General features: G+C 41.5%; 1 protein-coding gene across 2 annotated transcripts; it reads right to left on the reverse strand.

Moving 5' to 3' along the window:
- Nucleotides 1–2,825: 2,825 nt before the first annotated feature.
- Nucleotides 2,826–6,005, reverse strand: LOC307022872 (uncharacterized protein). Of its 2 annotated transcripts, XM_079655777.1 has the most exons (3): nucleotides 5,034–6,005; nucleotides 4,359–4,758; nucleotides 2,826–4,175 (listed from the first exon to the last, which is right to left on the reverse strand). In XM_079655777.1, the coding sequence occupies exon 1, from the start codon at nucleotides 5,923–5,925 to the stop codon at nucleotides 5,524–5,526; it is 402 nt and encodes a 133-aa protein (XP_079511903.1). In that variant the 5' UTR covers nucleotides 5,926–6,005; the 3' UTR covers nucleotides 2,826–4,175; nucleotides 4,359–4,758; nucleotides 5,034–5,523. The 2 variants fall into 2 exon arrangements, with proteins under 2 accessions (XP_079511903.1, XP_079511902.1); XM_079655776.1 differs by having other exon boundaries at nucleotides 4,359–6,005.
- Between the last annotated feature and the right edge of the window lie 10,891 nt (nucleotides 6,006–16,896).

The following is a 16,896-nucleotide window of genomic DNA, read 5'->3' on the forward strand; positions in this document are numbered from 1 at the left end:
CACATTTAGTCAAATAAAGTGACAGACTAGGCCTGTGCAGTTGGTATCAGCTTTGCCCAGCATGGGCTCCTCCATCAGTCCTCTCCAAACCAACAGACAGGATGTCCATCACACAGAGGTTTCTCCCTGAAGTCTCTGCAGCTTTCTGGACACCACGCTGTCTCAATCCGTCCACACTGAATAGAGAGGCGAAGTCCCGCCCATCTACTTCCGACCCATGGGATCCCGGAAGCGGAAAATTATACATTGACGTCAATGAAGAGAGAAAAGTCATCTTTCGATCCCGTTTGAATTGTGCCAGGAATGACAAATATTATGATGTTGGTCAAATTAAAAGAACATTTTGCAAGTCAAAAAAATAAAAATGTGTCGTAAAACTGTGAAGTTACACATTTTTTTGTGTGAAACCGCTCAGTGAACTACAGGTCTCTGGTCTCGCACAATAAGCATCACCATCACAAAGATGGCCGTCACGTTAGCAAATTTCACCTGTTTCTTTCAGAATGAGGCGAAAAAGTATAAAACGAGGTGAAAATCACTACAAGTCTGGGCATGTTGAGAATAGGGACCCAAAATAGTGCCACTACAAAGTACTACATTACATTACATTGCATTTAGCTGACGCTTTTATCCAAAGCGACTTACAATAAGTGCATTCGACCAGGAAGATACAACCTTTAAGAAAACAGAATCATATAAGTACATCAGGTTTCATAGAGCCAAACATTTCAAGTGCTACTCAACTGGCATTTAGAAAGCCAGCCCTTTATTAGTATATAAGTGCTTTGTTAGTAATTTTATCGCTCGAAGTGGAGTCTAAAGAGATGAGTTTTCAGTTTGCGTCGGAAGATGTGTAAGCTATCTGCTGTCCTGATTTCAATGGGGAGCTCATTCCACCATTTTGGAGCCAGGATAGCAAACCCACGTGTTTTTGCTGACGGGAACTTGGGTCCCCCTCGCAGTGCGGGTGCAGCGAGCTGTTTGGCCGATGCAGAGCGGAGTGCACGTGCTGGGGTGTACGGTTTAACCATGTCCTGGATGTAGGAAGGGCCAGATCCATTCGCAGCATGGTACGCAAGTACCAGTGTCTTGAAGTGGATTCGAGCAGTTACTGGAAGTCAGTGAAGGGAGCGGAGGAGTGGTGTGGTGTGGGAGAATTTAGGAAGGTTGAAGACCAGACGAGCCGCTGCATTCTGGATGAGCTGCAGAGGTCGGATGGCACATGCAGGTAGACCAGCCAGGAGGGAGTTGCAGTAGTCTAGGCGTGAGATGACGAGGGCCTGGACCAGAACCTGCGCTGATGTCTGGGTCAGCTGGGGACGTATCCTCCTGATGTTGTAAAGCGTGTATTTGCAGCAGCAGGTTGTTGCAGCAATGTTTGCAGTGAAGGACAGTTTGTTATCTAGGACCACACCCAGATTCCTTGCAGTCTGAGTCGGGGAAACAACAGAGGTGCCGATGTTGATTGTTAGGTCAAGAGTGGGACAATCTTTTCCCGGAAGGAAAAGCAGTTCAGTCTTGTCAAGGTTGAGCTTGAGGTGATGAGCAGACATCCACCGAGAGATGTCTGCTAGGCAAGCAGAGATGCGTGCGACGACCTGGGTCTCTGAGCGGGGAAAGGACAGAATTAGTTGGGTGTCGTCAGCGTAGCAGTGGTATGAAAAACCATGCGGGCTAATGACAGACCCGAGCGAGTTTGTGTACAAGGAGAAGAGGAGGGGACCAAGAACAGAGCCCTGAGGGACCCCTGTAGTTAATTGACAAGGGTCGGACTCGGACCCTCTCCAAGTAACCCTGTAGGTGCGGTCTTTGAGGTATAAGGTGAGGAGGGAAAGTGCAGTGACTGAAACTCCAAGTTCTTGGAGAGTGCGAAGGAGGATCTGATGATTCACCGTGTCGAATGCAGCAGACAGGTCCAGAAGGATGATGACAGAGGAGAGGGAGGCTGCTTTAGCAGTGTGCAGTTCGTCAGAGACAGCAAGGAGAGCAGTTTCTGTTGAGTGACCTGCCTTGAAACCAGACTGGTGCGGATCCAGAAGGTTGTTCTGATGGTTCTGAAGTACAATCAAGTACTTTTATCGTGTACCTTTTGAGTAATACCCTGTCAAACTCCCCTGCAGAGTACAATAATGCATGTTTTCTGCCATCTTTGATGAAAGATAAAATCATTTTTTGCCATAAGTTCTCAGTGAAAGTGGTAATACTGGACAGAGTGCTACTAGGACTAGCACCACAAGTACAATCAAGTACTTTTATCGTGTACTTTTTGAGTAATACCCTGACAAACTCCCCTCCAGAGTACAATAATTAATGTATTCTGCTATAGACCTGGTAGGACAACCACTTGGAGCTTAATGCTCTCATGACAGTGGAGACTGTTGTGGACTTTAGGAAGAACGCAGCCAGTGACTCCCCAGTCACTGCTGTGAAGTCTTTCCGCATCCTGGGCACCCTCATCGCCCAGGAACTCAAGTGGGAGCAAAACATCAGCTCCCTCATCCAAAAAGCCCAGCAGAGGATGTTCTTCCTGAAGCAGCTGAAGAAATTCAACCCGCCACAGACGATGGTGAACTTCTACACCTCCATCATCGAGTCAATCCTCACCTCCTCCATCACCATCTGGTACGCTGCAGCCATAGACGAGGATAAGGGCAGGCTGCAGCGTGTCATCAGCTCTGCAGAGATGGTGTTTGCCATCCCTCCACGACCTGCACGCCTCCAGGACCCTGAGGCGGGAAGATAGTGGCCGACCCTTCCCACCCTGGACACAAACTGTTCACCCCCCTCCCCTCTGTCAGGAGGCTGCGACCATATGCCGTCCCACTTACTCTCTATTGTCTAACTTCCACCGCAGGCCTCGCTCAACTTAACTCGACTTAATTCGACTTGGTTAGGCCTTGCCAGCGCCATATAGATAGTCTCTCTATATGGCGCTGGGCCTTGCTAATCCCGGCTCACTTTAATGCTGCGCTTCCATTACAGTTTAGTAGCTGGGGCAGTAACTATCGTAACGCTGTGTAGGCGGAGCTAGCATTCAAGCTCGCAGCTCATATCTGTTCAGAAACTAGACAAAACAAAGTACAAGTAAGTTAAACAAGTACAAACCAAAGACTGTCTTATTTATGTCTGTATAGGCCGTTGTTGTCTGCAGATTTGATCTATTATTATTAATATTATTATTCTCAGATCTTATCGATTAAGTATATTATATCCTTAATAGAATAACAAGACATTTCCCTGTCTTTTCTGCCATCAAAATGTACAAACGACCAGTGGTGTAGTGGGATTTTTTTTACTGGGGGGACGCTATTTTAATTAGGTCCAAACAATGCCACACAAGTGCGCACGCGCGCAGTGCACTCACAAAACGGGAACACAGCTCCACAGAAACTACCGGTATGTATGCTTAATCCTACTTTAGTTACTGTACTGCAAAAAGCAGACGGCGCTGTGCTCAAAACACACACAGACGCAAAACCATGGACACACTGGCACATAAATTACATAAACATTTTCAATGTTAATTTCAATTAAATTGTGATATTGTTGTACTTGAGATATAACATTAGCATTTTCTTTTCATCAGTGCTTGACAAAAAAGTCAACTGTGCCATGTGCGCCGGCATAAAACCACCCGGCTCAATGCCACATCACACCCACACTGACTGGGTAAGGTTTAATGAATATTGAAACTTCAGATATTTCACAATTTCAATTTGTAGAAAAGCATTAAATGAAAGCAGAAACTAAATACAAACACTTGAGGGATGCAGTTGACCATTGCTCGAAGCTGTTATAAGTAGGGCCTTACTCTCATTTGTCTCCACTCCTTCTATTGCAGATTCAGTGTGACAGCTGTTTCCGGTGGTGTCACACACAGTGCCTGCATATGGACCAAAAGTCTCTTGAAGAGGCACAAGTTGGGGACTGGGTTTGCTCTTTGTGTAACAAATAATGTATGTGCATGAACATGCGGTTGCTGTATGTCCTACACTGTAAAAAAAAATACAGGGGAGTTTACAGCAATACAACAGTTCATGACAGATTACATTGGATAGTTCATGACAGATTCAAATACAACCGATCAATTAAAATACAAAATCACAAGTATTGAGGTCACAACATCAAATGACAACAGTAAATCTTCTGTAATTATGTGAAAGTAAAAGGGTCTCCTGCAAGAGAAGTGGACAAAATGGAAAAGTCAGCATATCATTGAAAATGTTTTCTACTTCAAAACTGAAATAATTAAATACTGTAGAGATCATATGTATGAAGCACACATACAAAACATGTGGAATTAAAATACATGTTCAGCTTTACATGTCAAAAGTAAAGTGTCAAACAAAATACCTTACCTAACATGATGAGCCTTGGTGTGCCTGGTACGGTCAGTTGGGCCTCAATTTCATCCTTGGTTGCAGTCCTACACATACACACACACAATAATATTTCACTCAGGAGAGACGTGATGTATGGAATACATGTTTATTATCGGGTCACATTATATAAATGAACATAATGATGACAGTTTATAGCAAGTGAATGAAATTGTGTTTGGCGATTAGGCCCAGGTTTTGTAGGATGTCATTCGGGAAGGGAAGAACCGTTTCCGATGAACCCCCCTGGGTTTAGACACTGGTGGTGGTGATAAGTGGTTTAGGTCCGGTTGGAAGGGAGAAGGTTGAGCTTGGCCCTGAGTTGGAAGCAGGAGGCGAAGGGGTGGAGGAGGGTTGCGCGTTGACACCTGGAAGACAGCTGATGGGAAAGGGGAGAGCATATATAGAGGGATTACCAGGTGCGATGATTAGGCTTGTAAATGGAGGGAAGTGATAGGTTTGCTGAGGAATGGCGCTCCCTATCATTTAGTGAAGGGAGCGAGTATTGCCATGACGTGCAATACGAAGTGATAGGTCTTCCTGCCTGAACTTGCGCTGAGCTTCATGTTCAGACTAATGTACAATACAATGTGATATTTGAAAGGCATACATACATTTTCATTGCACAAAATCAAAATGTATAACTCCACTTACATCAGCCAAAAGGAAAATAACCTCTTCTTTTCCCTTGAAATGTGCCGCCATGAATTGCAGATAGATCTTGTTTGGAGGATTCCTCCTCGATTTGGATGAGGACATTCTGTATCTTTCTCCTCCATTTGGTCCGCTGACCGTTGAAGCTGTAATACTGCAACACATTCAGTACAAATGCCTGTTTTGGATTCTTCAAAAGGTGCAGTAGAAGGACTTTACATTTAGTTAAAGACAAGACTATTGTAATTCATTCAAGAGAAGAGACAAGAGAATAAAGGAAAGACAATTGTTATAATGGGTAACTTTAATGACAGACATAATATGAGGTGTTGTGATCATTGGGAATGAGCCTTGTACAGGGAAAGTGTGCTGGAGGCTGAAGACGTTGACTGGTCCTGATGGAGAGAGGTTTTGGTCCTGATGGAGCGCAGCCTCCTGCCAGAGGGGAGGGGGGTGAACAGCTTGTATCCAGGGTGGGAAGGGTCGGCCACTATCTTCCCGCCTCAGGGTCCTGGAGGCGTGCAGGTCGTGGAGGGATGGCAAACACCCTCTCTGCAGAGCTGATGACACGCTGCAGCCTGCCCTTATCCTTGTCTGTGGCTGCAGCGTACCAGATGGTGATGGAGGAGGTGAGGATTGACTCGATGATGGAGGTGTAGAAGTTCACCATCGTCTGTGGCAGGTTGAATTTCTTCAGCTGCTTCAGGAAGAACATCCTCTGCTGGGCTTTTTGGATGAGGGAGCTGATGTTCTGCTCCCACTTGAGTTCCTGGGCGATGATGGTGCCCAGGATGCGGAAAGACTTCACAGCAGTGACTGGGGAGTCACACAGAGTGATGGGGGCGGGTGGGGCTGCGTTCTTCCTAAAGTCCACAACAGTCTCCACTGTCATGAGAGCATTAAGCTCCAAGTGGTTGTCCTACCAGGTCTATAGCAGAATACATTAATTATTGTACTCTGGAGGGGAGTTTGACAGGGTATTACTCAAAAAGTAAACGATACAAGTATTAGATTGTACTTGTGGTAGTAGTCCTAGTAGCACTCTGTCCAGCAGTACCACTTTCACTGAGAACTTATGGCAAAAAATGATTTTATCTCTCATCAAAGATGGCAGAAAACATGCATTATTGTACTCTGCAGGGGAGTTTGACAGGGTATTACTCAAAAAGTACACAATAAAAGTATTTGATTGTACTTGTGGTGGTAGTCCAAGTAGTACTGAGTCCAACAGTACATCTTTCACTGAGAACTTATGGCAAAAAATGATTTTATCTCTCATCAAAGATGGCAGAAAACATGCACTCTGCATGGGAGTTTGACAGGGTATTACTCAAAAAGTACACTATAAAAGTACTTGATTGTGCTTGTAGTAGTCCTAGTAGCACTCTTTCCAGCAGTACATCTTTCACTGAGAACTTATGGCAAAAAATGATTTTATCTCTCATCAAAGATGGCAGAAAACATGCATTATTGTACTCTGCATGGGAGTTTGACAGGGGATTACTCAAAAGGTACATAGTAAAAGTACTTGATTGTATTTGTGGTAGTAGTCTAAAAAGTACTGAGTCCAAAAGTACCAATTTTATTGTTGGTAGCAGAAAAAAACATGCATTCTCTTGCGTTAGTGCCACTTATAGGCAATTACCGTAAAGGCGCTATAAATCGCGCACTCAAAGATGAAGAACTGCTCATTTGACCAAGCAAACGCGAGAGACGGCTGAGTTGACCGCAGTCTGACTGCTGCATCTACGCACACACTGTACACACACCTACACACTGTACCACACACACGCACCTACAGCTCCTAAAACAGGCTACAGCCGTTGTGTATTTTATTATGTGAAGCACTAAATGGTTTTAGAAAAATATCGACTCTTTGTTTGTACATATCTACTAAACTAAAGCAAATAAAGAGAGTAGGTCTGTTATACTGAGTGATATATATTACAAACACTGCTCTGCTTTCTGCACGGACCTCACAGCTGTTCTCACTGTAAACATTGCGTCGCGATGAGAGCAGTTAATAAAATAATATCCAGGGGATGCATGCAGAGCTGTCATTGGCTGAGATAAGTCCGGCCGTGCGTCACGACTCTTTGAAACATCTCTGTTCCCGGAAATGCATCCGCGAAGGAGCCGTGGAGGACCCATCAGTGTATCCTCGGTTATAGCTCCTCCAGAGAGCCTCCTCGACGCTGGATCCTCGGTCCTCGAAGTGCATTTAGAGAAATGAGATGTCCTTCAACATGGCGCGCTGAAATTAATTTCCGGGTCACTACCGGAGGACCGAGGAGTCTAGGAGTCGAGGAGGGGAATTTGATGAAATGAGAATGAGCCTCTGTCTGATGGACAGATGTGTTCATGACGAGTTATATATTGACTTTTAATTCATTGACAGTGCGGTAAAATGAGACAATAACAGGCTACAGATGCGGACATATACACACATATTTATATAAATATATATAATTTCAGAATCAAACAAGTATGAGAGCACTCTCATAATAATGTAACACAATCAGAGACTGGATATGTCCCCCCCCTCCCTCTCTGGTCGCTGAAATGGGGAATTGAAATTACGGGCCAAAAGTTGTATTTACAACAATTAAAAGTAAGCATAGGACACCAAACCAACTGAGACCCATCTGTCCTCCGCATCTAAGCACTCTACAACACGCACCTACACACTGTACCACACACAAACCTACACACTGTGCCACACACACACACACACACCTACACAGTGTACCACACACCTACAGTTCCTAAATCATAATCAGGCTACAGTCGTTGTGTATTTTATTATGTGAAGCATTAAATGGTCTTAGAAAAATATCGAGTCTTTGTTTGTAGACAGTGCTTGAATTGGGCCGGTGAGTACCGGTGTTGTGTCAAATTATGCACCCTGAAGAAAACTGTGATGCTCCTCTCGCTCCCAGGAAAGAAACTTAAAATAAGGAGACCAATGGAGTCTCTGGTATAAGGTTCAAATGGGTACTTTAATTAAGTAACGTGGTAATAGAACAAGCAGAAGGTAATGAAGAGACAATAGCCGGTGTTGTCCCTGGTGTGGCTGCAGCGAAGGAGAGAGGCCGAGCTGTGCTCAGCCGTCCCGTTTTATCCTCTCCCGTGCTGTGGAGGAGGGGCCGCCCGCCTTATAGAGTGGCGAAGTCACGCCCATCTACTTCCTGTCCATGGGACCTTATTTCGGGTTATGGCTAGAAAGGATCCGTCTTGTGTAAAACTCTCGCGAGAGTTTGGCTGAATGTCACATGGCTGAATGTTTACGTTTGGCAGGCAGCCTTTCAGTTACGATCGTTAACATCAGTGGGCCACAGCAACTGATGATGAGAAGCTAAACTATCTATTAATTATGTCAATGACAGGGTGTGTGATTGTTGAAATAGGGTGTTAGCGATCTTGCTGGTGTTCAAAGAAGAAAGACAACACTGTAGATCACCAACACTATGGTTTATTTTTGATTCACAGGCAAGTCAACGTTGTCGCAGTAAAAGTCCCAAGATAGCTCCTGGTGCAATAAAATGTTCCCTTGCAGTGTTTTACTATTATGTCTGATGTTTCTCTATTAATATTGCTGCTGCATTAATGTGTATGTTGCATCATGTTACTGCTGTAGATGTGTTTCCGAGCCGCTCCGATTACAACGAGAGTTACAACGACAGGGTGTCCGCGGGGTCTTAAAAAGTATTACAAGTTGATAAATCAATTGAGCGAAAATTAAGGCTTTTAAAAAGTATTAAAAATTATTAAATGGCATTTTCCAAGGTATTAAGAAGTCCCACAGCAACGACAACATGAAACACCCTTTAATTTACTGAAACGACATGTCGGGAAACCCCACAAGGCGGCCCCATGCATAGCGCGCCGTAAAATGCTGCTTATTATTTTAAGTTTCGTTGCCTTGCTCCGCTCTGTGTGTGTGTGTGAGTGTGGGGGGGTGGAATAAACGACTACGGTAACGGGTCCCAAGGTGGGAAGACCGGCATACGCAACGCTCTGGGGGTCCAACGGCTCCGTGTGTGCCCTATATGATCATTTTCTGATAACGATGAAAGAGCCCGCCTCCCTCTCCCCACGTCTCCTGCTGCTGCTGGGCTGTCAGAAGAGGGGGAGGAAAAGAGAGGCAGTCACCGTTTATTAAATATTATTATATTATTATACAGAGAACAGAGTCGTTATCAATTTGTTTTAAAGCTCAATAAATAACAAAGAAGACCTCTGACCGGCACTTTCCTAATTTTGTACGGAAGATTTAAACTTTAAGGGACATGTTGACCGGCGGAACATTTTTTTTACGGAAACTGCCGCACGGTCCCCTCGTTCCTTGGAAAAGGCGGAGAGGTGGGTGTTTTTCATCTGCTGGTGGACTACCTGAGAGATATAGCAGGAGAACACGCCGTCCACCGAGGAGAATAAACAGAAGGGCAACCATGGCAACCATGCTCCGGGTTCTTCTTCGCTGCTTTTGGTGTATTTCGGGCGGCAGCAGCGCCACTTACAGGCATGACATAGTACTACATCGTTTCCAGCATTTGCAGCGGTCTAGTGTGAACGGACACGTTAATGAATCGAATGCGTTTGAAAGGAAGCCTTTTTTGCGCTTGCGTATGCGTTTTACCGTGTGGGGCCGGGGTCTAAGCCAAACTATATACTGTCACAGAGATCTGCTATTTTAAAGTAAAGTCAACACATATAGACCCTAAATATAGATATTCAGAACGAGAAAAGTCTTAACATATATATCCTTTTTTGTAAACATATGACAAATGTGTGAGGGTGATGACGTCAGAGCATCGTCCTATGTGCCAGGGCTTAGCCCCGGACAGCCCCAGCCCAATTTAACCCCTGGGTATTTGTGAGGGAGCTCCTATATGGGATTACCCCGCTGAAGCTCACCAAAGTTTAACATATTTCATAGTTCAAAGTTTTGTCAATTGTTTTGTTTATTGGTCACATACTGGTTTCTAATGTTTTCTGAGGAGTTTTACTGGAATGAAAGAGCACAGAGTACAGAAGCAACAAAGCAGCATACTGCATTAAACCTGACCTTCACAGAGAGGTTGAAGTTCATGTGGAGAGAAGTCTTCAGTAGTCTGTCTGCACTCTGTTTAGTTTTGCTATCTTACAATCAATATAGTAAATGTGAGGTAAAGTGTGTTGCCAATGTAACCGGTTAGAACTCAAAGTTGCGATGAGGTCTTAAAATGTATGGAAAGGGTCTTAAAAAAGGTCTTAAAAGGTATTAAATTTGACTTCAGGATTCCTGCATATACCCTGAACGAGAACGTGACGTCATATTTACACTAGACGGATCCTTTCTAGCCATAACCCTTATTTCGGAAAAATAATGTATTGAAGTCAATGGAGAGAGAAAAGGTATCTTTCGATCCCATTTGAATTGTGCCATGAATTACACATATGATGTTTGTCAATCTTAAAAAAGAATTTCCATGTCAAAAAAGTCACAGTTTGTCGTAAAAGTGTTGAAATATAAGACTATGAAAAATACGCAACTAGAAAGACTACAAATCCCAGAGTCGCGTAAGTGATGTCACAATTGTTTTCTTCTACTAAGAGATAGCTAAGATCAGCGCCATATAGATATAATCTATCTATATGGCGCTGGCCAAGTTAAAATAACTTTAACAAGGTGCCTGTTTGGTTAGTACCAGGTTGTTATCATACCAGCAATGGGCATACTTGTCAACCCTCCCAATTTTCGCGGGAAACTCCCGATTTCATTGCCCTCTCCCGGTTTCCTCCCGGGGTCATATTTCTCCCGCATTTCTCCCGATTTCTGACAAAATCAGATTTACTCAGGACTGTTTCCACTCGGACTTTAATACAGCTACACCATTGTTTGGTTTCCATGGTAACACGTCTCTTTAGTTGCGTGCGCAACTGAAAGTCTGAGGTCTCAAGGTTGGCAAGTATGGCAATGGGTCTTGCTCGTTCTTTCGCTTCCCGTCTGATGAAAGGACCAGGAGTGGCTGGATCAAGTTAACTACCTAGCTAGTAGCTAGCACGTTAGTTAGCATTACAGCCTTGTCATTTTTATTAGCCTTAATATGAAGTAACATTAAGTAGCCTAACCCAAAATGTTAAACAGTAAGAGTAGTAGTCATATTTCGTGAACCCTTTGAAGAGTACTGTCACCGGTGTGATCATTCAACCCAGGCTCATGGCATTTGTGTTCACTAACACGATTTCCCCTTTTTTTTCGTGTTGCACAGCACGATTTTAAAAGCAATGTATTTCTATTGGTAGTCTCACGGCATTACGTGTTATAGGAAGACCGGAAGCTGTGTGGTTCATAAAAACATGTTCTTTCTCAATATCAAGCCACAATTATTGCTTTTATTTTAAATCATATAATTTCTGACTTTTGTTGCCGTCTGTGAGGAAAATAAATGGGGCTGAGAGCCTCAGGATACTGCAATCTGTATTTTTTAAATCTTTTTTTCCTTCTAATTTGTTATTCTTTTCAAAAATAACACACTGTTATTTACTCAACAATAACACATAATTATCCTTGTTTTTATTTATTGGTTTATTTCCATAATCTCCTGATTTTGTTACGTCCGTCAGGAACTGTATTTCAAAATAAAAATAACCGGAAACAGACGTAGGCATCTAGGAGTTTAGGATGGCCGAAGACACTACACTACCCATAATCCCCAGCTATCGTTTAGGACTACAGTCCCCGTGATTAATCTTCAAGCTCTGGGATTGGATGTTGGAGTGGCAGTGCGCCAAGGTTAGCCTAGCGCCAAACAGCTGTTTGAAATGGAACGAAACCACGCCAGACTATCCAAAACTGGAATCGAACGCGCATGCTGGCTATTGTGTTTCGCAAAATGTTCTATGGGACGTCTCTACTGAACGTTTTCATTTTTTACACAATTAGAAGTTGCCATGACATTGGTGTTATCAAATGTAAAACACATAATTAATAAATGGGTGAAAATCGCTTGTGTCCATAATGCGCAGCATTAATATATACCCACATCACAGCTCATTGTTACTTTGTAATTCGACTCCACTACAATACAGAGGTTAACCTGGTATTTTTACTCCACTACACTTATTTGAGTTACTTTGCAGATTCTGATTGATGATGTGAAATATAAACAACTCTTAAATCAGACTTTAGTTACACCTGAGTAAAATTCAGGGAAGGTGATTGTCAAGTGCCAACAATCAGGAGAGATAGTTGGTGCTTGAGAAGGCTTAATATTTATCTGTAGATACCCCCAAAGCTTTTTTCTTATTTAAAAGAAGACCTTAATCTAAAGTATTATTTAATGTTTAAATAAAGGTTAATTCGTTTTTCTGATTTGCACCTCCTAATATCTTTGTACATCCTGCACTAAACTGTTTTATTATAGAGATCACTTACAGTATCTTCTTGATTTTTTATACTCTATATTGCTATCATTGACCTTCTACTTCCCCCCTATGAAAGTATGTACTCTTAATATTTTTTTAATCAAATATAACACATAAAAACAATAATTCAATAACGTGCTTTAACCACTTGGCGGTGCACACAAGGTACACACAGTCATAATAACTTTGTATTATTAGTGTAGGACACTTATGTATGTACAACATCTGAAGATGTGTAGTTTTATTCATGTTTTCACATAATTTTACAGCATATTGCTATACTATTTCAGACTCAGGATTTACATTCTTATATTCAAAGAAAATCAGTAATATCTTTAAAAACTACAAGTCCTTTTATATCAGCTGTGCACCGTTATGGTGTAAATATAACCTATCTACGAATTAGATCAAATGTAAAAGTCAGCCAAATTACTATTGATACTGCAAGGAGACGTATTGTGTGAAGAGAAATTGAAGATGTTGTTTAATTGTTGATATATTTCTGTTTCACGTCAAGTATTCAGTTTCGGCGGCATTTCTTCCAGTTTTTCCAAAGGTTTTCTCATCAGGGCTCTATAAATAGAGAACTAAGGCAGATCTGTAATATGTAATGCAGCCGAACCGTGTATTACAATGCTGTTATGTGATGACTTTCAAAGAGAAAAGCAAGAACACTCGGAATTAAGTATTATTTTATTATTTTAAAATGTTTTTCCGATTTCATATCATATAAACACCAAATCCCAACATGCATTGCGGCTAAAACATCCAATCGGCGAGCTTAAACCATAGCTGAGGATCTTGGGTAATCACTCGAAATGCCTATGTCTGTTTCCGGTTATTTTTATTCTGAAATTCAGTTCCTGACGGACGCCAAAACATCCAGAGATTATGGAACTAAACAAAGAAATAAAAACAAGGATAATTGTGTGTTATTGGTGAGTAAATAACAGTGTGTTATTTTGAAAAGAATAACAAATTAGAAGGAAAAAAAGATTTAAAAAATACAGATTTCAGTATTGTGAGGCTCTGAGCCCCATTTATTTTCCTCACAGACGGCAGCAAAAGTCCGAAATTATAGGATTTAAAATAAAAGCAATAATTGTGGCTTGCTATTGAGTAAGAACATGTTTTTATGAACCACACAGCTTCCGGTCTTCCTATAACACGTAATGCCGTGAGACTACCAATAGAAATACATTGCTTTTAAAATCGTGCTGTGCAACACGAAAAAAAGGGGAAAATCGTGTTGGTGAACACGAATCAATAGATTACAAATCTTGTTGGTGAACACGAAATGCCATGAGACTGGGTTGGATCATTCTATAATACACAATTTAAGCCCAGGGGAGAAATGCTAACGCTATCATCGGCGATCGCCGATCTTTTCTACTTCATACTATCTGCACAAATGGTTGACATTAAACATTAAAAAGACCAGGCAGTTCAGAGAGAATCAAAGGAAGGCAGGCAGGCAGCTTTGCATGATATTCTTCAGGACGTGTTTCATTGTGTTGATAGTGAGGGTAGAAAATCACTTTTTTGACAAGACAGTAGTGACGGCCATCTTGGTGACGTGTGTTGTTGTGAGAGTCTGCGACACCAGAGATGTAGTTCATTAAGCGTTTCACATAAAATAAATTGTTACTTCACAATTTTACGACACATTTTAATTTTTTTGACTTGCAAAATTATCTTTTAAATTGAAAAACATCCTATGTGTAATTCGTGGCACAATTCAAATGGGATCGAAAGATAATCTTTCTCTCACCATTGACTTAAATACATAATTTTCCCGAAATAAGTTCCCATGGAGCTCCCCCGGAAGGGGAGGGACTTCACCACTCTATCCCTCGTTACACACCTTTTAAGGTGAGTAAATAATACTGAAATCAATGAGTTCTTCGTCTGAACTTTGCATAGTACATAACTCATATCAAAAACATACAATCAAAATGGAATGGTTCAATAACCTTCATCAAAAATATGAAAATACAAAAAATACTTTGGCTGGTCTTCAAACATAAAAGTTTTCCCTTGTGCATAACTTCTAGTTTTAACATTAAATATCACTTTTCAAAATAGCAGCAATTAGATTGGTATTAGAACATTTCTTTCTCCCTCCTTTCACAAAAACTGTTCTCATACCACATTCAGTGTTAAAGCACTTGTTTTACAAAATATAAAGAAACAAACTATTTTAGAATAGTGCAAAGTAATAGAAAACACGAAATGTACTATTTTAGAATAGTATAAAGTAATACAAAATAAAAAACAAACTACAGTATCTTGGAATAGTGTAAAGTAAATGAAATTATTCACTCCATTTTATCATTGTAGCTGGTTCGCTTTTCACATTATTTCATCATTTAAAGTATCACATCAGCTGGACATTCATTGAACAATCTCATAATTTTCATCTATATCTGTATATGGGGGTGGGTTGTCTTATTCTGCCTTATGATAAATGTACCCTCCCTCCTTTCATACCTTTTGAGGTTCTCTAGAAAAAAAACGTTGTGATCAATCGGTACGTTAGGGTGCGGGAACATGGAATGCAACTACAACATCTAGCCCTCCCCTGTGGACCCCTATGCTATCCTTGTACACTGTGGAGCCTAAACTCCCCCCTGGGACTGGTCTCTTAGCCCTACTGGCTTTGGGGTGTTTCGCCATGTTGATTAACTGATCCGCTGTCATTGGTACTGCATAAAAAACCTCACTGGCTGTACTAGTGCACAGGTCCCAGTCCAATCCTGTGGCAAGACTGGGTACAAGGTTTTAGTTCCACGATACCACCAAACATCTACTCTGGGATGGACACGGCATTTTAGACAGTCATTTCTGGGAGAAGATTTAGGTCAGTTACAACAGTTGTAGAATTTCATCACTTAACCTGTTAAGCTCGACAGACCCGGGTACCGGGGCCCTCCCGCAACATCTTGCAGGGAACAGTGTCTGAGGGCATGTTCATTTAATAAACTATGAATGTTTTATATGCATGTAACGGGAAGAAACTCATCTAACTGATCATTTTAATTTATTCAAAAAAAAAAACCCACATTGATAACGCTGAGCCTCTGAATTAGCAACGAGCGAAAAATGCTAACAGATGACTGCACCAAAATTCACTCACATTATTTATCTTTGCTGCACATCCAACCCATCGTTTCACATCGTGAGATGACACAGAATCGATGGGTAGAGACATTATCCCTCAATGATACGAACTCGCGGAGATAATAACAAGAACAGACATCAAAACATGTGGTGCTAGGTAGCTAAAAACGCTAACATGGCTCACCTGTGTCGTAGTCTGGTCCAAAGTGGTCTTCAATGGCATTAAAACGATAAAAACGCTGCTGAAGTTAATCCATAGGTTAATCCAATGTGTCTATGTCCCTTTGAAATGATTTCTGATAATCCATAAGCAATAAACCTGCTTTTCCGTTTCTAGAAGTCAGAGCTAGAAATATTTCACTCTAATGCAAAACTGCGTGCGTGAAGCCCCCACCTTTTTGTTTTAGCATGTGTTTGAGAGGGGAGATTCCCTATTGGCTCTAACGGTCAAAAAGAGATGTCAATCACCAAAATCGACCAATGGGTTCCAGAGAAACGGTAAAACCCCCATTTCCACCCAAATCACCTCAGAGGTGGAGTTTTTTTTGCTAAACCTCTCTAAAAAGGTCAAATGTCACTTGTTTTGAATCAATCTCGATACAGGGTACTTATTATATGTTGTACTTTGGATTACTAAAGCTTTTAGTCTACATTACCATCATCCAAGGGTAGTTTTCACTATAAGTAAAAAAGCATATTTGGACGGACACTATAATTTACAGTTTTTTTACTATGTTCAATCTGAATTTTCTTTAAAATAAAAAACATCTATATTGATTCTGACTTTTCTACATCCAACTCACAGGTTTATCATTACTTTGAGAACAAAGTTATTAATTTAACCCTTTTAGAAGGGAAGATATGGTCATTTGTTCTGGGAATGTCATTTTCGAGCCTGAGACCTGAAAAACAGGCTCAGGGCTAAACAGGTTAAAAGTTCCTACTCAGTACCTTTGGGTGGTCTGTTCTAATGCAGTGATAAAGTCCCTGAAATGGTGTGAAAACCGGTGAAATATCAATAACTCATTATACTAATTTATCTTCAATTCTGGTCTATTCAAAGAACAATGTAACCCCTTTAACAGTGTGTGGAACCTTGGGTGTCCGAGCATGTGATAATTTCTCCCTCCTTTATCAAGGATTTTAAAAACAGAAGTCATTTTATCATTGGTTTGTAATTTAATTTAGGAATTTTCACTTATGACGGATATGTTTCTACTTTAAATAACATCTCTAAATTTCAGGTCATCACGGATTAAATGGATGACCATTAGGAGGTGGTGGCGCTTGTCTTTTAAAACTCATAACCTGGTGCTGTGCGCTCCCTCCGAAG

Source organism: Notothenia rossii (assembly GCF_949606895.1).
Source record: "Notothenia rossii genome assembly, chromosome: 10".
Taxonomy (NCBI): Eukaryota; Metazoa; Chordata; class Actinopteri; order Perciformes; family Nototheniidae; genus Notothenia; species Notothenia rossii.